The sequence below is a fragment of the Mixophyes fleayi genome, chromosome 4 (assembly GCF_038048845.1).
Source record: "Mixophyes fleayi isolate aMixFle1 chromosome 4, aMixFle1.hap1, whole genome shotgun sequence".
Taxonomy (NCBI): Eukaryota; Metazoa; Chordata; class Amphibia; order Anura; family Limnodynastidae; genus Mixophyes; species Mixophyes fleayi.
In genome coordinates, this window is record NC_134405.1 from 128221836 (window position 1) to 128238386 (window position 16551).

Consider the following 16551-nt stretch of genomic DNA (forward strand, 5'->3'; position numbering starts at 1 on the left):
GAAGATCACTGCGGGGAGTATAGAGAGGCAGGAGTAAGATCACTGTGGGGAGTATAGAGAGGCAGGAGTAAGATCACTGTGGGGAGTATAGAGAGGCAGGAGTAAGATCACTGCGGGGAGTATAGAGAGGCAGGAGGAAGACCATTACAAGCAGGGGCGGATTGGGAACTTAAAGTGGGCCTGGAAAAAATTCTGAAAATGGCCTCACGTAGGACCATACCCACTGTAGGTGGGGCCAACACATAAGTAGACCATTAACCCTGGTAGACATGGCCAATGCAACACACGATTATAGGTAGAGTCGCAGCAGTGGCCACAGCGGGGGAGCTAACACAGAAGTAGGCGGCTGCATTGTGTATTCTGACCATATATGCTGCATTTAACAAATATATTACATTACAGGACTTACTTAACATTGTGCAATATGCACAGGTGCTGTAGAAACCTAGCACAATTTAGACATTTCAAGCAAGCACAGTTGTGCCTACAGCAGTGTGTGCTATTAATTACAACACCTTACAAAATACTAATTAGACACTCTTTATATCAGTGCTCCTCAACCAGTGTGCCGCGGCGCACCGGTGACCACAAGATGTTGCTAAGTGTGCCACGGCGCAATGCCTCCAACAGGAGAAAAAGCACAAGCTTTATGGCGGTACATGCGTCATACTATGGTTAACTAGAAGACCTTGCCTTAAGGAAATAATTTCACCATTTGTTCCATATGTTTTCTTTGTAAAATATTTTAGTGAAATAAAAGTTCAATATTATTATTATGTTACGGGGCTGATAGTTATGAATGTATCGTGTACGTGTGACATTCCCACAAGTGTGTTCCTTATCTGTACACTGCTGTTGCTGCCATAGTTGCCAATTTCGCTTATAACAAGTGGAATTGTGCTTGGTTTTTTTTCAAGCTGCAGGGTTATTTTGCAGGTCGCGGGTTGCGGGTTATTGGGCGGGTGACACGGCTTGCATGTTACACGTGTGTCGAGTTCAGGTCTCTCTTACCCTTGCTTTAGTTACTGCCGGAGAGTCTGAGACACTCCTAAATTTCTGCCCCTCCACTCTCCCACTTATGTTCCTTTCCTAACTTCCCCTCCCACTGTACCCAGAAGTCCTGCCCTTCTCCCTACTTATCCTTTCCCTGGGTATGGAGCTAGCACTGCCCCTTTCCTGTTACTTGCTGTGGTTATCCCGTTTTGGTGAGTTTATGTTCATATAACTTTCTCTCTTTTAACCACTGATCTCCGCCGCCTCTTCCCTCCAGCAGTCTCTTCCTTTCTCTCCCACATTAACTGTAAACAGACAGCACAACATCGTTGGCAAGCAGCGGCTCTCTCTGTTCCCGGGCTTAAAGTGCTAGCTCTTCGGAACAGGGACCTCTGCAGTCACTTCCTGCAGAACGTTTCATATTGTGCAATGAAACTGGTGTACTTATCAGAGTTCACCTAAACAGAGCTCAGTCTGAAATAAACTATGACATTCATCATCATCATTTAGGCACTGTTAAAATAATCAACATAGAATATTATTGTTTTTGGGAACCATGTCTTTTACTTTATACTGCACAATTAATCTGGTGTTCAGCTAATTAGAATGTACTGTAATAATGCCAGCTGTAGAATATCATTAAATCATTCAAGTATTTGTGTAATTAATGGTACCACAAGCAAAAGTTAATATTAATTATAAGAAAAAAAATGTTATTAGTTAGGGATGTTACATTTATCACATAAAAAATAACAATTAAATGTAATTTCTGTGTATACATTTTGTAATTCCTGCTTTTTTGTATATCTTTGTTTTTGGTGTGCCGCGGAATTCTGGGAAGGGCTTAGGTGTGTCGAGGGTGAGAAAAGGTTGCAGAGCACTGCTCTATATGATTCATAGCACACAATGTAGTGTCCATCATAATTCCTATGACAACCAACCCCAGGCTGTTGAGCACTGGGCCGGATTCCCTAGGGAGTGGGGTCCACAAAACAATTATGTGCCCCCCCCCTAGGAATACCCAGCTCAGTGCTGAAAGCTTTTCCTACACCCCTGGAGTGATGAGTGCAGGGTAATAAAGTGAAAAAATAGAACAAAAAATTATAAAACACCATTTTAGCTTGTGGAATAATAAGTCCGTCCCAGGCAGCCCGGGCTGTCATTAACAGTCTGTGCTGCCAGGGCATGCTGGCAACTGGAGAACCACAATTGCCACCATGCCCTGAAACCCACGGCTTGCTTCAATCTGTAGTACCACAAAGTAAAATGTTAAATAAAGCACCCTCTGTGCCGCTACATTACTTTAATAAAAATAATAAAACCGATGTGGCTGTGAAGCTGCATAAAATTCTTCTTTTACCATCATATTGGACTAACCTGTAAAATTATAACATTAGCATTAAGACTTGCTTCACAAGTTAGCTGATGTAGCTCAATACCAGTATCTCAATATATAGTCAGTTTATGACTAAATGAACGTGTGGACCTTTTATTTTATTGGCTGTAGCTCTTGGCCAGGGGCTGGCTGGCAAATTTTAGTCCAGGGAGTGGGACTCTGCTCAGCCGCCTATTAGGAACATATTAAAGTAAAAAAATGCAGATAGCCCAGTGACCCATCCCAAGGTAGCCCACTGGTCAACCGACCCGGGGGGCAGATGTCACCCAGCCCAGCCAGCCCCTGCTCCTGGCCCATCTTTAAAATTAAGCCAATCAGATTGTGATCAAAGATATAGACTGTTTTATTTTATTGAAAGAAGCGACAAATGATTCAGCCAATACATGCAGAAGACACAACTAAACACTTTAAAGGGAAATAATATATAGAAGATGGTAATGGAAAGTGATCATTTATAGCTTTCACACATAAGGTGAGATTAACGTGAGTATAAGTGTAAATTGTGTTGAGGAGAATACCATTTAGGTAGTTATTTACTGTGAAAATGGCTTGGGGAACAACAGAGTTTTAACTATTTCAATTATTATTTTCTCAGAGTAGTGTCAGACAGTTAAATAATTCTTGAAGTATTGAGAGTGCAGGAGCCAGCCTAGCGAGCTTGTCATGTAGTAGCTGTTAGGACAAGAGCTAAATCAAAGTATTGTAATAGTAATATATTTCTCCTTTATTCATTAGCATTCTATGGGCCTGAGTCATTAAGGAGAGCAAAGCATAAAAAAGGAGTAACTTTGCACCTGGGCAAAACATTGTTGTATTGAAGGGGGAGGTAAATTTAAAATGTGGAGACAGACTTATAGTTGGAATTGGGCATGTCCTAGATCAACATTAAATGTCAGTGTAAAAATAAAGCTATCATGTATTTGTGTGCCAGATGAAAAAAAAACAGACAGTATTTAACTTATGTCATACTTACCTACTTTCTTCAGCTCCCTTCCGGGAGCCAGCCAGTGGAGGGGGGCGTGAAGGGGCGGGGTGGCCGAAATCGCGTCATTTCGGCCCCGCCCCCTGTGACGTCATGACGCAAATTGCGTCATTTGACAGCGGGGGCGGGGCCAAACGCCGCGATTCACCGGGAATCGCGGCGTTTGGGATCTAATTCTGCCCACTTCACTAGGAAGTGGGGCACTTCCTAGTGAAGTGGGCAGAATTCGGGAGATTGCCACACTCGCCCGGGAGTCCGGGAGACTCTCACAAAATGCGGGAGTCTCCCGGACATTCCGGGAGAGTTGGCAAGTATGACTTATGTGCAAAATAATAAACTAATTCTCACCCCTTGCATTGTAACATGGTTTGTCCCAGAGAACAGTTACTTCTTTTTTTTGCCTTACTTTCCTTAATGATTTAGGCACTATGGGAATATCATGGCATGCAAGAACACAAACAACCCAGTAGAGGGTGCTATATGTACATGTAGATCTATCCTTAGTTTTTGAAATATTTCTAGTTTTGTATGTCTAAAGATCTATTGCTAATTATGGTAGACCTATGGATGTGTGTTTAAATGATGGTTTAAAAATGAGCGCAGAACTTGAGCATACTTGCCAACTTCTTGTAGTTGGCTACCGGGAGCTGCCAGGGAGAGGTGGGCGTGTGGGGGGTGGCTACCCAAAAATCGTGTCATTTTGGACCAGCCCCCCGTGACGTCATTTTACAGCGGGGCGGAGAATCACAGCATTTTGGACCTAATTCTGCCCACTTCACTAGGAAGTGGGCAGATGCGGTAGATTGCCATACTCTCCTGGGAGTCCGGGAGACCCACCCCGAATCCAGGAGTTTCCCGGACATTCCTGGAGAGTTAGCAAGTATGAACTTGAGTATAGTTCCAACCATATTCAAATCCAAGCAGATCTCAAGATGCAATTGCATCTGGGTGTTAGTGCGCTCTGCCTAAACAATACTTGCCATATGTTAACAAGCAGAACAGAGTGCAGTATACGCACAAGCATATGTGCACTATAAGGTCACATCAGAAGGCATCAAAAAAAAATTATATTATAAAATAAATGAACAACTCAAACAGTATAAACATTAATAAAATATAATTGTTTTAAAGAATATATATATTTTTTATAAATAAATATATAGAGATGTTAATGTGTACTGTACATACAATGTGTTTTTATGGTCTATCTTAGTTGCATACACATGTTCTGTGCAGCATACATGTACTTTTCCAAACAAAGACTATGGCATGCTAATCATCACTATCAGTCAGCACTTACACCTGCCCTGTAGCTGGTGCAAATGATATGGCTGAAACAAGCGTACTTAAGAGAAACCCAGGACATGAATTGGCTGCTTCTGCGTAAGCATTTCAATTTCCCATTAAATATCATCTACTTTTATTTTCTAAGGCTTTCAACCTTTTGACACAGACAGCCTGTGAAACGCTTGTGTCCTGATATTTTCATTCACTGTTTTAACCTAATGTTTATAGAGTTGTGTACTATTACAGTATACACCAATCAGCCACAACATTAAAACCACCTGCCTAATATTGTGTAGGTCCCCCTTGTGCCAGCAAGACAGCTCTGACCTGTCGAGGCATGGACTCCACAAAACCTCTGAAGGTGTCCTGTGATATCTGGCACAAGACATTAGCAGAAGATCCTTTAAGTTGCCAGGTGGGGCCTCCATGATTTGGAGTTGCTTTTCCAGTCAGCCAGTTCACTGGTTGTCCTTCCTTGGACCACTTTTGGTGGGTACTAACCACTGCATACTGGGGACACCCCACAAGACCTAGTGTTTTTGAGATACTATGACCCAGTAGTCTAGCAATCACAATTTAGGTCCTTGTCAAAGTCGCTCAGATCCTTACACTTGCCCATTTTTCCTGCTTCCAACACATCAGCATCAAGAACTGTCTGTTCACTTGCTGCTTAATATATCCCACCCCTTGACAGTTGTTAGAGCAGTGGCCCCCAAAATGTGTGCAGCAATATCACCAGGGTTCCACAGGCAGGGCAGGTGGTAAGCAAGGAGGGGGACTACTTGGTAAATATTTTGGCTTAGGGGTGCCATCAAAAATTTATAGAGACCCTAAAGGTGCCTTGAACTGAGAAAGTTTGTGATTCACTGTGTTAGAATATATTTATTTCTTACTCTTAGGAGGAGATTGTCACAATACCACTAGGAAATTGATGGATGAATACCTGCAGTTGGTGCTACTGAGTAAGGAGGCGTGGAGTCTAACACCTCCCACCCGGTTTTCACCAGGGCTTAGATGCGTGGGACGTGCAGGTTGCGGCCCTCATTGTCAGTTGCTGGCGAGGCAGCTGGAGTTAGAGCAAGAGTAGTTAAGGTAGCCAAAGTCAGAATCGGGAATCCAATCAGAACCAGAATCAGTAGTCCGGAATCAGTAAAGAAGGGTAGTCCAGGAAGCTGGGGTCAGAACCAGGTAATCCACTAGAACCAAAATCACATGCTAAAAAAGTGGTCAGGAATAGCAGGATTCAAGCCAGGAAGTCAGAAACTCTTGTGCAGGATAAGTAGAAATGCTGGAGCAGGACCCACAGGTGACCTAATAAATACTCTGGCAGAGACTGACTGCCAGATGCTGTCTTATATAGGCAGTCAAATTACCCTGGGCGGTCAGTGACATCATCAGATGACTGACAGCTGATAGGGGAACTGGATAGTCTCTCTAGGTGCTCATGCGAAAACCAGTATCAGAGGAAGCCGAAAGTCGCGTCCTGTTCCTTAGTTTTTATTTGAGTGCAGGTCATGAATGTTGCAACCTTAGGATTGAACAGCAAAAGCTTGAAAGCAAAAAAGTTAATCCAAGACTGCATACCTAGCTATACTTTATTATAAAGTATGTCCATATAAATCTATGCATCTGTAGTTTCATTCAGTGGATGTGTACTATTGGTGGGCTAAATATTATTGATTAAGAAATATTTCTCTAAGTAAAGACATAAAAAAGGTTGAATGTTGAGAAATTGAGAATTAGATTATTAATTGCAAGTTGATAATTTAGTTTGTTTGGAGAATACCAAAAACCTAATCAGAAAAAATACACTAAGCTACATAAACTCCCATAGAAATTTGCAATGCAGGTGGGGCTTGTAACCTGCTATCTGTGACTTAGATGTCATTTTTATAATGTTATTCCTGTAACAATAATAATACCAGTTCTTCAAAGGACAGACTTGAAAGTTTGGGCTAGACCTGCCAGAGGATATGTGATATGTACGAGCTTGAAGCAGGCAGTGTGTGTACCACATCATTCAGGCTGAGTCATATTCACACAGATATGCTCTGAGAGATGTGTATGTGTGGGAGGGGTGGGAAAAGCTGGAGGAGGGGAATGACCTGCAAACGTGGCTGAAAGAGTGTCTGAAACAGGATCAGCTGGAGGAACAGGAGAAAAGAACAGACTACAATTTGACAATGTAACAGGAGAAAAACTGAAAGACAGGAGATGAGGGAGACAATGGAAAATCCAGGATAGATAACAGCGACACTTTGAAAACACTGACATGAAAGATAAGGATATGAAAAAAGAAGTGATGGGAGTTGAGGAGTGAAGAAACGAAGGAAGGAGAGTAAGGAGAGCGAGATACAAAGGGGTAGGAAAAACTGAAGAGATAAAGGGTAAGAATTGGATGAAGATACATGATAGAGGGGCAGGCTAAAGTAGTGGTAGTCAAAGAAATGAAATCGGATATGTGAGGAGTGACCAAGAGGTTGGGAAAGAAAGAAGAGGGAAGGAAATTGGAGGGGAAGGGGTCTGTAATATGACCCTCAGTATAAAAGTGTATAGTGGTTGTTCAGAGCACTGTATTCATAGATGAAAGGGAGTCAGGTAGACAGACTTTATTCCTATAAGTCACAATAAATACTGGTCTAAAGAGAAAACCCTTTATCTGAACACCAGTAGACCTCTAAATATGGCTCTGAAGCAACATAGGATCCTTGCTTTATTTATAAAGGCAGAAAGAGAAATAGACTGAGGAACCTATAAGACATATTTTCCTTTGTATTGATCATACGGATCTCTTTATTAGAACATCTGCTGATCATAGTGGCCATTTGATCACAAGGACACTATACTGGTATTTTCCACTGGTTTGCAGGAGCATCACTTCCAGAAGAACCTGGCAGAGATGGTGCTGGGTATGACACTCAAGTGACTGATTACAGAAAGCATCACTCCACATTCCACAGGGAGACTCCAGGACCTACATTTGGATGCTCTGCTGCCCCACACCACACTGGCTATGATTTACTTCTTCTGAGCTCCCTAAACCTCACTTCTGAACTATTAAACATTTTATCCTGTCCTTGAACATACTAGGAATTATATTTTAGACCTCTTACTGAACACATCAGAATTGTGCCTTTTGTTGCATTCTGCTAGATATGAAGCCCATGCGGAAGCTCTTGCAATTGCCGGTGACAGCTGTCAATTTGGTAAAGAATCACAGATCAGAAGAGGCGAAAAGCCCAGTTCTGGCCCCAGATGGGGGAGTGCAAACATTTTACAATGCACTACAAGCAGATGAGCTGAAACTACTCAAATCTCCAGTCATGGAAAGCAGCATGGAAAACAGCGGATCTAGCTCTCAGTGTCAGCCTGTGCGGTATGGAGCCACTGTAATACCTAAGTGTATGTAGGATCCAGCTGGAATAACATATGTCCCTCTGTTTATAAAAGGATCACCTGCATATATGATGGTGCTCCAGGCACCATCTTTAATGCCTTACACTTATACAAAATAAATGCTGAATAATATATTTATCTATGACAACCAATACATGTAACACACCTTTTTTTTCATACGTGTCCTGTATTAAAGGTGAGATCTGGTTACATTAATGGGTTTGAATGTATAGAATATGCACGTCAGATTTATTATTTTATATAGGAACAATAATATCACATTGATCTGTTAGAAAACAGGAAATTTGTGTGGAATGTTGCTGGAAAATAATACAATTATTATTAAAATGTTTAGCTATATGCAGGTATTTAATTTTTTTTGCTGCAATACGATATGATGCCGGTGAATGAAATACTATATCTCATTGATTATTCTTTTCTCTGTCCATTCCTAACTGCCTCGCTTATTTCTAAACATCTCATTCATTCCTAAGTCTGTCTGTAGTGAACTCTTCAGTTATATCTTCTAATATTTATTTACATTCAGAGTTAAAGAAAATCTCAAAAGCCTAATAATGTATTTTCCAACTTTCTGACCAGATTACACGACTAGGTAAATGTAGGTCATTACGTGTAGCACTGAACAGGACATATACACTGCAGGGGCTTGTGAGCAGGAAAGTAAATAGAAGTGATGACAAGTAAATCCCTCCACACAGATAGAAACGCAGGCAGTGCTTGTTAGACCAGAGCAAACACAAGGCTACAACACTCTGTTCCAAAGATGGATTCCAATGATATGTGGGCCCCCATCGCCCCCATACTAATCAGGATCAAAATCTTGGGGTCATTTTAGATTTAGGACTTGGGCTAATATTAAAGTTATACGAGGATTAGGATAAAAATAATTAGGTTATACTTGAGGTTCTCTTTTTTATTTCACCTAGGTTATCTTAGAATCACTTTTGTAATCTCTACCCATTAGTGTTGGTTTAAACGCCAATGACAACGCAATTGCATTTACATCCATTTGAATATATGTTTACATGCTTTTACTAGGATTAAGTAAGATGGTAAGGGCATGTATTTTTATGCCAGTGAGTAATGGGCCTAAAGAGGAGACTTTCCTCTCTGAAACAAAGGGTCAGGAGTCTGAAATGAAAGGGTTTATTTCAATCATCTTCTATCCATACTACATTACTAGAAAGTCTTTATTATCCCCTATTAAACAGCCCTTCATTTCTTCATATTCTTATGCCAGTGTGACTAGTATAATCCTACTGACTGCATCATATATATTACATGAATATGAAATGCCCCAGACCAGGGCATGTCACTTACGTGATATGTCTGTCTGTGTGTATGTTAGGGAATTTAGACTGTAAGCTCCAATGGGGCAGGGACTGATGTGAGTGAGTTCTCTGTACAGCGCTGCGGACATAGTGGCGCTATATAAATAAATGGTGATGATTATATGTAACACATTTTATTTTGCTTTTACCATGTGGATTGGGTAAGTGTCAGTAATGTGTAAACAGCGAGAAAAGCCTACCTAGTGGTGACAAGCCAGTAGCAGCAAGGAGCCAGCAACTTGCACAATGTAAACAGATTAATATTACAGAGAAGAATACTCTCTTCCTGTGATTTACCACTTGAATGGCCTCAGAGTCCTCAAGTAATGTGTATTCACTTAGTGCAAAGTAGCAGTGGATGGTGCATGGTCACTAGCTGAAGTTGCTGTGTGATAAATTCACTCAGAGGTGAGAAATCTCACGCTGCTATGTTGACTCTTCCCTCAAAGTTTAAATGTTCATTTCACTGTTTACTAGGCAATTCAACTTAATTGTATCTTCTTATTACTCATTGGATGAACTTGCTAGATGTCAAGACTGCATGAGCTAAATCATGTTACACCATTATAATTCAGTGTCCCCCCTTATATTTAATTTTATGCAGTTCAAGAATTTTTTGTTATGTATCTAATACCCAACACAAACACGTTATAATAGTTGTGTTTGTGTTTAAGTTTGTGCTCTTGATTGATTGGTCATACAACCTAGATTTGATATGACAGAATACAAATTACAGATTGTCTGTACTAATTACATCTGTTATTTTGTTTCAGTTTACCATAAACTTTGTTATTTTGTCCAGTGCGCCCTTTTCCTATGTTTACTGTGTGTCACTCTGTAGAGCTTTTCCTTGTAAATAGATATTCAGCATCACTGACGGGAGGTGTACACTGGGGCACACAGCAGTGTACTTAGTATCAATGTAAAAGTAAACGGTATCCAGGGTTGCTGTGGTTACCATAATCCCCTTTCATCCTGGTGCAACCAGAAACCACTGATGAATATTTCACAGGCCAGTGTCAAGTTGTGGAAACGTAACACTCTGTTTTCTAGGGTGATATATTTTAACTAAGAGTGCAAACAAAAAAAAGTTATTTTGTTCTTTTTACATGTGCACACAGCAGAAATCAAGATTAGGAATCTTGAAGAATGGAGCACAAAAAGCTGCTCAGAATCTAGTTAATCTTAAAATGTTACTGATGTGCATACAAAAAACACAAGTGCAAACCGCATGTGAAAACACATATAAACGCTATGGATTTGAGCATCATCGTCATTACCATTTATTTGAGTATGTGTTTGATGTGCAGTTAACCCATGGTTGATAGGCACTGGACTCACTCACATACATTTATGAATGCGTACAGGCGCAAACGACACAGAGCTACTCCCATTGATTTCAACAGCTTATTAAATTCAGTGGGGTTTCCATGGTGGGTGCTATATGCACAAACCCCATTGCAATGAATGGACTATTGAAATGAATGGGAGAAGCTCTGCAAATTAAAAATAAATAGCAGAATCAGTCCAACCTACCAGATTACCAGACCATTCTGAAAAGTGACACCCCCGGACTGTATGTACTGGGGTAATGAAGAACATTGGTACGTATAGAGTGGCACTCCAGGGGACCCCAGTATATTGAACCACGTTTCATTATGCAGGAAAAGTAACAGTGTGAACAAAGCAGACACAATTATTAAAAAAAACTTATTGAACTGTAACTCTCCCACCCCCCATTCTCCAATTTATTAATAAAAAAGCAAAATTTTTCTTCTTATAATCCAAAGGGGAATATTCCATATTTGTAGTCCAATGGGAACATTTTCTTCTTTTAATCCATGGGAAAGTAGTCTTTCAGCCCAGTAGAAATGAAAATGAAAAACTATAAATAATGCAATCGCTCCTCTTGGAGCCCCACTACAGAATTACAGAAGAATGAATTGGCCAGCATTGGCAGTTGCTGCTCAGCCAATCACACGCGGTTTCCAACAATGGTTGCTTGTGATTGTCTAGCACTGGGGTGAGTCCCAGAGTCTCCATGATTTGATCACACATCAATAGCGATTATTGAATTTCTATTGATGTGTGATAAAAAACAATTACCAGTGCTGTGCAGATCCATTCATGTTTATGGCCTATTCATTTCTATGGTCCATTCAGTTCACTTGGGTTGCTATATTTAGCACATAACCCCAGTGAAATGAATTGGCCATAGACATGAATGGGAAAAAAATAGGACAGCACTGGTTGAACCGCTTCTGTGAAACCCAGTGGGTATGTACAGAATGTGCTTCAGTTAAATACACAATTCAGATGCATCGTTCCTTAATAACAATGTGGTTTTCTGAAATTTCAATAAAATGTTGACTAGTCAAAATTTTTATTTTAGCATTTATTTTTTTTGAAACATGCCAAAAGGAATATGAAATTTTAGTCTCTAAAATAGTAATTAACAACTCTTTTGAAATTGAAACCAGTGAAATAACTTGACAATACATCAGAGTACTAATTATCACTTCAAGAAATCAGCGTCAAAGCGTTTTTAAATAATTTGTAATTTTTAGACTTAAAAATATATTCAAAATATACTGTACTATTCTATCGGTACCTGGGGATGGAAAGCTGACTATTTGCCTATTTTGTACTTAACATGGCAAATGGAGTTATTGGTGTCCCCCAGTGTTTCTGCTTTATAGTAACAGCACTTATTGTCTGCAGTCCCCCACTCACACATAACAGCAGCCGCACTACCCCTTCTCCAGCTCCTGCTGCTATATAGCCAATCACAGCAAAGCCGTAGGCAAATGTGTGGTTTGCATTAACATAATGGATGATGTTGTTGCCCAATAAAAACACACTTCAAGAAAACCTCACCTGATACTATTATAGTTGCCAAAATTTGAATACAGTTCCCAAACATAAGTACCTCACACACAGTACATATGAGATGTGGGTGTATATATACAGTGTGTAAATGTGTGTGTGCATATATATATATTTATATATACATAATACTGTGCAACATTTTTAGTCAGGTGTGTAAAAAAGAGACTGCTTTCAAATATGGAAGTGTTAATAATTTATTTTTATCAATTAACAAAATGAAAAGTGAATGATAAATCTAAATCAAATCAATATTTGGTGTGACTACCCTTTGCCTTCAAAACAGCATCAATTCTTCTAGGTACACTTGCACAAAGTCAGGGTTTTTGTAGGATTATAATCAAGTGTATGATTAACCAGTCATACCAAACAGGTGATAATGATCATTTTTCTGCTATAAAGGTGAGGTTGTGGAAGAGTTTCATGTCATACACCATGGCAAGACTGAGCACAGCAATACAGGGGAAATACTTCCAGGGGCAAATCATCAAACATAGAACTGTCACTGGGGATTGGTCTTTAAGTAATTAGATATGCATCTCAGTACTGGGTCTTTAAAACAATCAAACCCAATGGCACAAATCATTTTCATACAGTGCAATGAACCCACTTAGCATTGCAGTAAATCCAGTGTTCATTGCAATCACCATTTGCTCCTCCAGTGTCCTTTAAGTTACTCTTATTTGACTTATTTTGCAGACATGATGACTTGAAAGAAATGCTGGACAGTAACAAGGACTCTCTTAAGTTGGAAGCCATGAAGAGGATTGTTGCTGTGAGTCATTTTTACTTCTCTTACAAAATACGTGATATCTTGAGTATTAAGATGCTTTGATTAAATAAAACTACTTATGATTTCCTTAGATGATAGCTCGAGGAAAGAATACATCTGACCTGTTTCCAGCTGTTGTGAAGAATGTGGCCTGCAAGAACATTGAGGTGAGGTGACAGAAGAGGGACAGGGTGGGGTGCTTAGCCGGATGTGGCACCTGGGACACAGTACAGTGTATCACCAGTGTGTTCTCACAGCTAGATGTGTAGACAATCATACAGCTCCCCAGTGCCCACATTATTTATGAGGATAACACTGTCTTGATTTAACTTAACGTGCAAAACTTATTTTTCTCTTATTTTCAGGTAAAAAAATTGGTTTATGTCTATTTGGTTCGATATGCTGAGGAGCAACAGGATCTGGCCCTTCTCTCCATCTCCACCTTTCAGCGAGGGTTAAAGGTTGGTCACAGTCCGTGGTCCTTTTAAATGCTCAAGTGTTTATTTGTCTACTTGCTTTCTATGAAAGAATAATATGTGTACATTTCCCTTGGTAGGGTTATACAGAGTGTTTGTCAATAAATGTTATTTTAGATTAATATTTAAACTTAGAACCCCCTAACAGTCCCATTTATCGTGATGTGGTTCAGCAGATTTCTGGCCACCACCAAATTAATATTAACATCCCAGATTAAAGTGAAATACTTCAAATATTAAAACTCTCTAGTACAATAACCTGGGGCACACAAACTACTAATAGGATACTGCCCTTCATTACTAGAATCAAGCTGCATCCCACCTACAATGCCAACTGAGAGAGGAAAGACTTGTCAGTGCTGTTCAAATAACTATAGTAAATAGGACTCCTTACTGAATTCAATCTGCCATCCAATTTTAACATCTGATTTTCAAGCGCAAAAGCACCATGTAAATTCTCTTTTATGACACCCCACGCCTACTTTTACGAAATTTACCAATTTTTGCAGCTTACAGTATTTTAGTGCAAAAATTAAAAAGGTGAAATTGATCCCAGATTAGTAATAGGCAGGACTTTGTGATCTTTCTACTCTTTCCATCATGTGCATGTTTTTGTATACTCACAAAGTAGGTGCTTCCCCAATTTCTGGTGAAAATTCCCCAAAAACAACATGGGGGCTTCCACCTACATATGTACTATGCAGAGAAATAGACTTATTTATGCTTAGAAAATTAACTGCACAACTGTGAGGGTCTGTACATGACCCTACTATCCATGTACTAATTATCTTTGTACTCAAGTATTATTTATTTATTTGATCCATATCATCAGGCTATTCCTCACTAGCTGTCACCTGTATATGTTATTCAAAACACAATTACACACTCCATTATCTTTCCTTCCATCCATCTCTTGGTAATGTTATGCTGTACCCCATTAATTCAAGACAACTTATAACATTTCTTTTCTTCTGCCCTGGAAGAACAGAAGACATTCATTATCATTGGCCAAAACAGAAAAACTAGTGGAAATCGAGCCTCTCTTATTCTTTTAACAAACTGACTTTACTTAATAATTAAATTATAATTATATATTCTACATTAAAATTTCAAAGGGTCCTGGTGCATGACTGTGCATCAGTGGCCTCTAATATCTGCAACATGTTTTATTATGTATTGAATTTCAGTGTTGTTTTGAGCAAAAACTTTCATTGACATGAGGTATGTTTTCTCCTGCAGGATCCCAATCAGCTGATCCGTGCCAGCGCTCTGCGTGTTCTCTCCAGTATCCGTGTGCCAATCATTGTGCCAATTATGATGCTTGCTATAAAGGAAGCTGCTTCTGACATGTCTCCCTATGTGCGCAAGACAGCAGCACATGCTATACCCAAACTGTATAGGTAACAATGGGTAAAATTAATATAAACACAGTGTATGCATTGATAAGAAAGTGTATAGTATGCTTTTAATTACATGCCATACTGAATGCAAATCAATTTCTAAACGTATTACTATTGGAATATTATAATAATAGAATTAAACCCCTTTCAATAAATATACATTTAAACAACATGTAGGATAATAACAAACACTAATCTTTGCCATGCGAGTATAAATATTGTTTATTATTGCTAACAACTAAGTGGGCAAAGCTATATTGTTAATCAGCATTTGTTTCACTCCTAATAACAACAGACTGGGAGGGTCACGTACACTTACTTCCAGTCTAGCCTTTATTGAAGAGAAATTTGTGAATAACAGAAACAGAGAGAGTAATGGTTACACTAACAACAGTTGTGCATGTTTGTCAGATCTGTAATGGTGTTGTATTTGTGGTGATGCCATGTTTGGTCCTCTTCCACTTATCCCTGTTAGTGAATTTATACCATTGCATATTGAACAATTAGTACACATCACGTGCTATAGCCAAGTTTAACAGTGTGTTAGCGTGACCTGTACTTACAATATTTATGCTATTTCTCTGTACCTCCATCTCATGGGTGGGGTAACTGTTCTGCTAGCTCAGAGGGTGACTAAAATTCCATTACATAAACAAACAACGACAAGTTAGTCTCTTCTTATCATCTATATCAATTTTTCCTCCATTCTCCTTGTCTTCGCAGCTTGGACTCTGACCAGAAGGACCAACTCATCGAAGTGATAGAGAAACTGCTGTCTGACAAAACAACAGTGAGTTTAACATTATTATCCAATAAAATGTATTTATATAATTATCTCTGAAACCAGAACAAACAAGACATAAAGCCTGCCAGACTAGATTCAGGTTACATAAAAAGTACAAATATGCACAAGGCAGGGATAAACACTAGCAACACAGAGGGTAAGGTAAGCAGAATGGATCAGACGGCAGGATAAACAGAATGGATTAGAAGGCAGGATAAGCAGAATGGATCAGAAGGCAGGATAAGCAGAACGGATCAGAGGGCAGGGTAAGCAGAGTGGATCAGAAGGCAGGGTAAGCAGAGTGGATCAGAAGACAGAGTAAGCAGAGTGGATCAGAAGGCAGAGTAAGCAGAGTGGACCAGAAGACAGAGTAAGCAAAGTGGATCAGAATGCAGGGTAAGCAGAGTGGATCAGAAGGCAGAGTAAGCAGAAAGGATAAGAAGGCAGAGTAAGCAGAATGGATAAGAAGGCAGAGTGGATCAGAAGGCAGGGTAAACAGAATGGATCAGAAGGCAGGGTAAGCAGAAAGGATAAGAAGGCAGGGTAAGCAGAATGGATAAGAAGGCAGAGTGGATCAGAAGGCAGGGTAAGCAGAACGGATCAGAGGGCAGGGTAAGCAGAATGGATAAGAAGGCAGAGTAATCAGAGTGGATCAGAAGACAGAGTAAGCAGAGTGAATCAGAAGACAGAGTAAGCAGAGTGAATCAGAAGACAGAGTAAGCAGAGTAGATCAGAAGACAGAGTAAGCAGAGTGAATCAGAAGACAGAATAAGCAGAGTGGATCAGAATGCAGGGTAAGCAGAGTGGATCAGAAGGCAGAGTAAGCA

At 39.8% G+C, this 16551-nt stretch overlaps 1 protein-coding gene across 5 annotated transcripts in view; it reads left to right on the top strand.

The window, feature by feature from the left end:
- AP3B2 (adaptor related protein complex 3 subunit beta 2) overlaps positions 1 to 16551 on the top strand; it is a 64151-nt gene that overhangs the window by 10336 nt on the left and 37264 nt on the right. For 2 of the 5 annotated variants that reach the window (XM_075208196.1, XM_075208197.1), the window contains exons 1-6: positions 7053 to 8034; positions 12992 to 13067; positions 13157 to 13231; positions 13430 to 13525; positions 14780 to 14940; positions 15664 to 15730. In XM_075208196.1, the coding sequence (XP_075064297.1) occupies positions 7814 to 8034; positions 12992 to 13067; positions 13157 to 13231; positions 13430 to 13525; positions 14780 to 14940; positions 15664 to 15730 (696 nt within the window). In that variant the 5' untranslated portion in view covers positions 7053 to 7813. The other 3 variants (XM_075208198.1, XM_075208199.1, XM_075208200.1) reach the window with 2 other exon arrangements.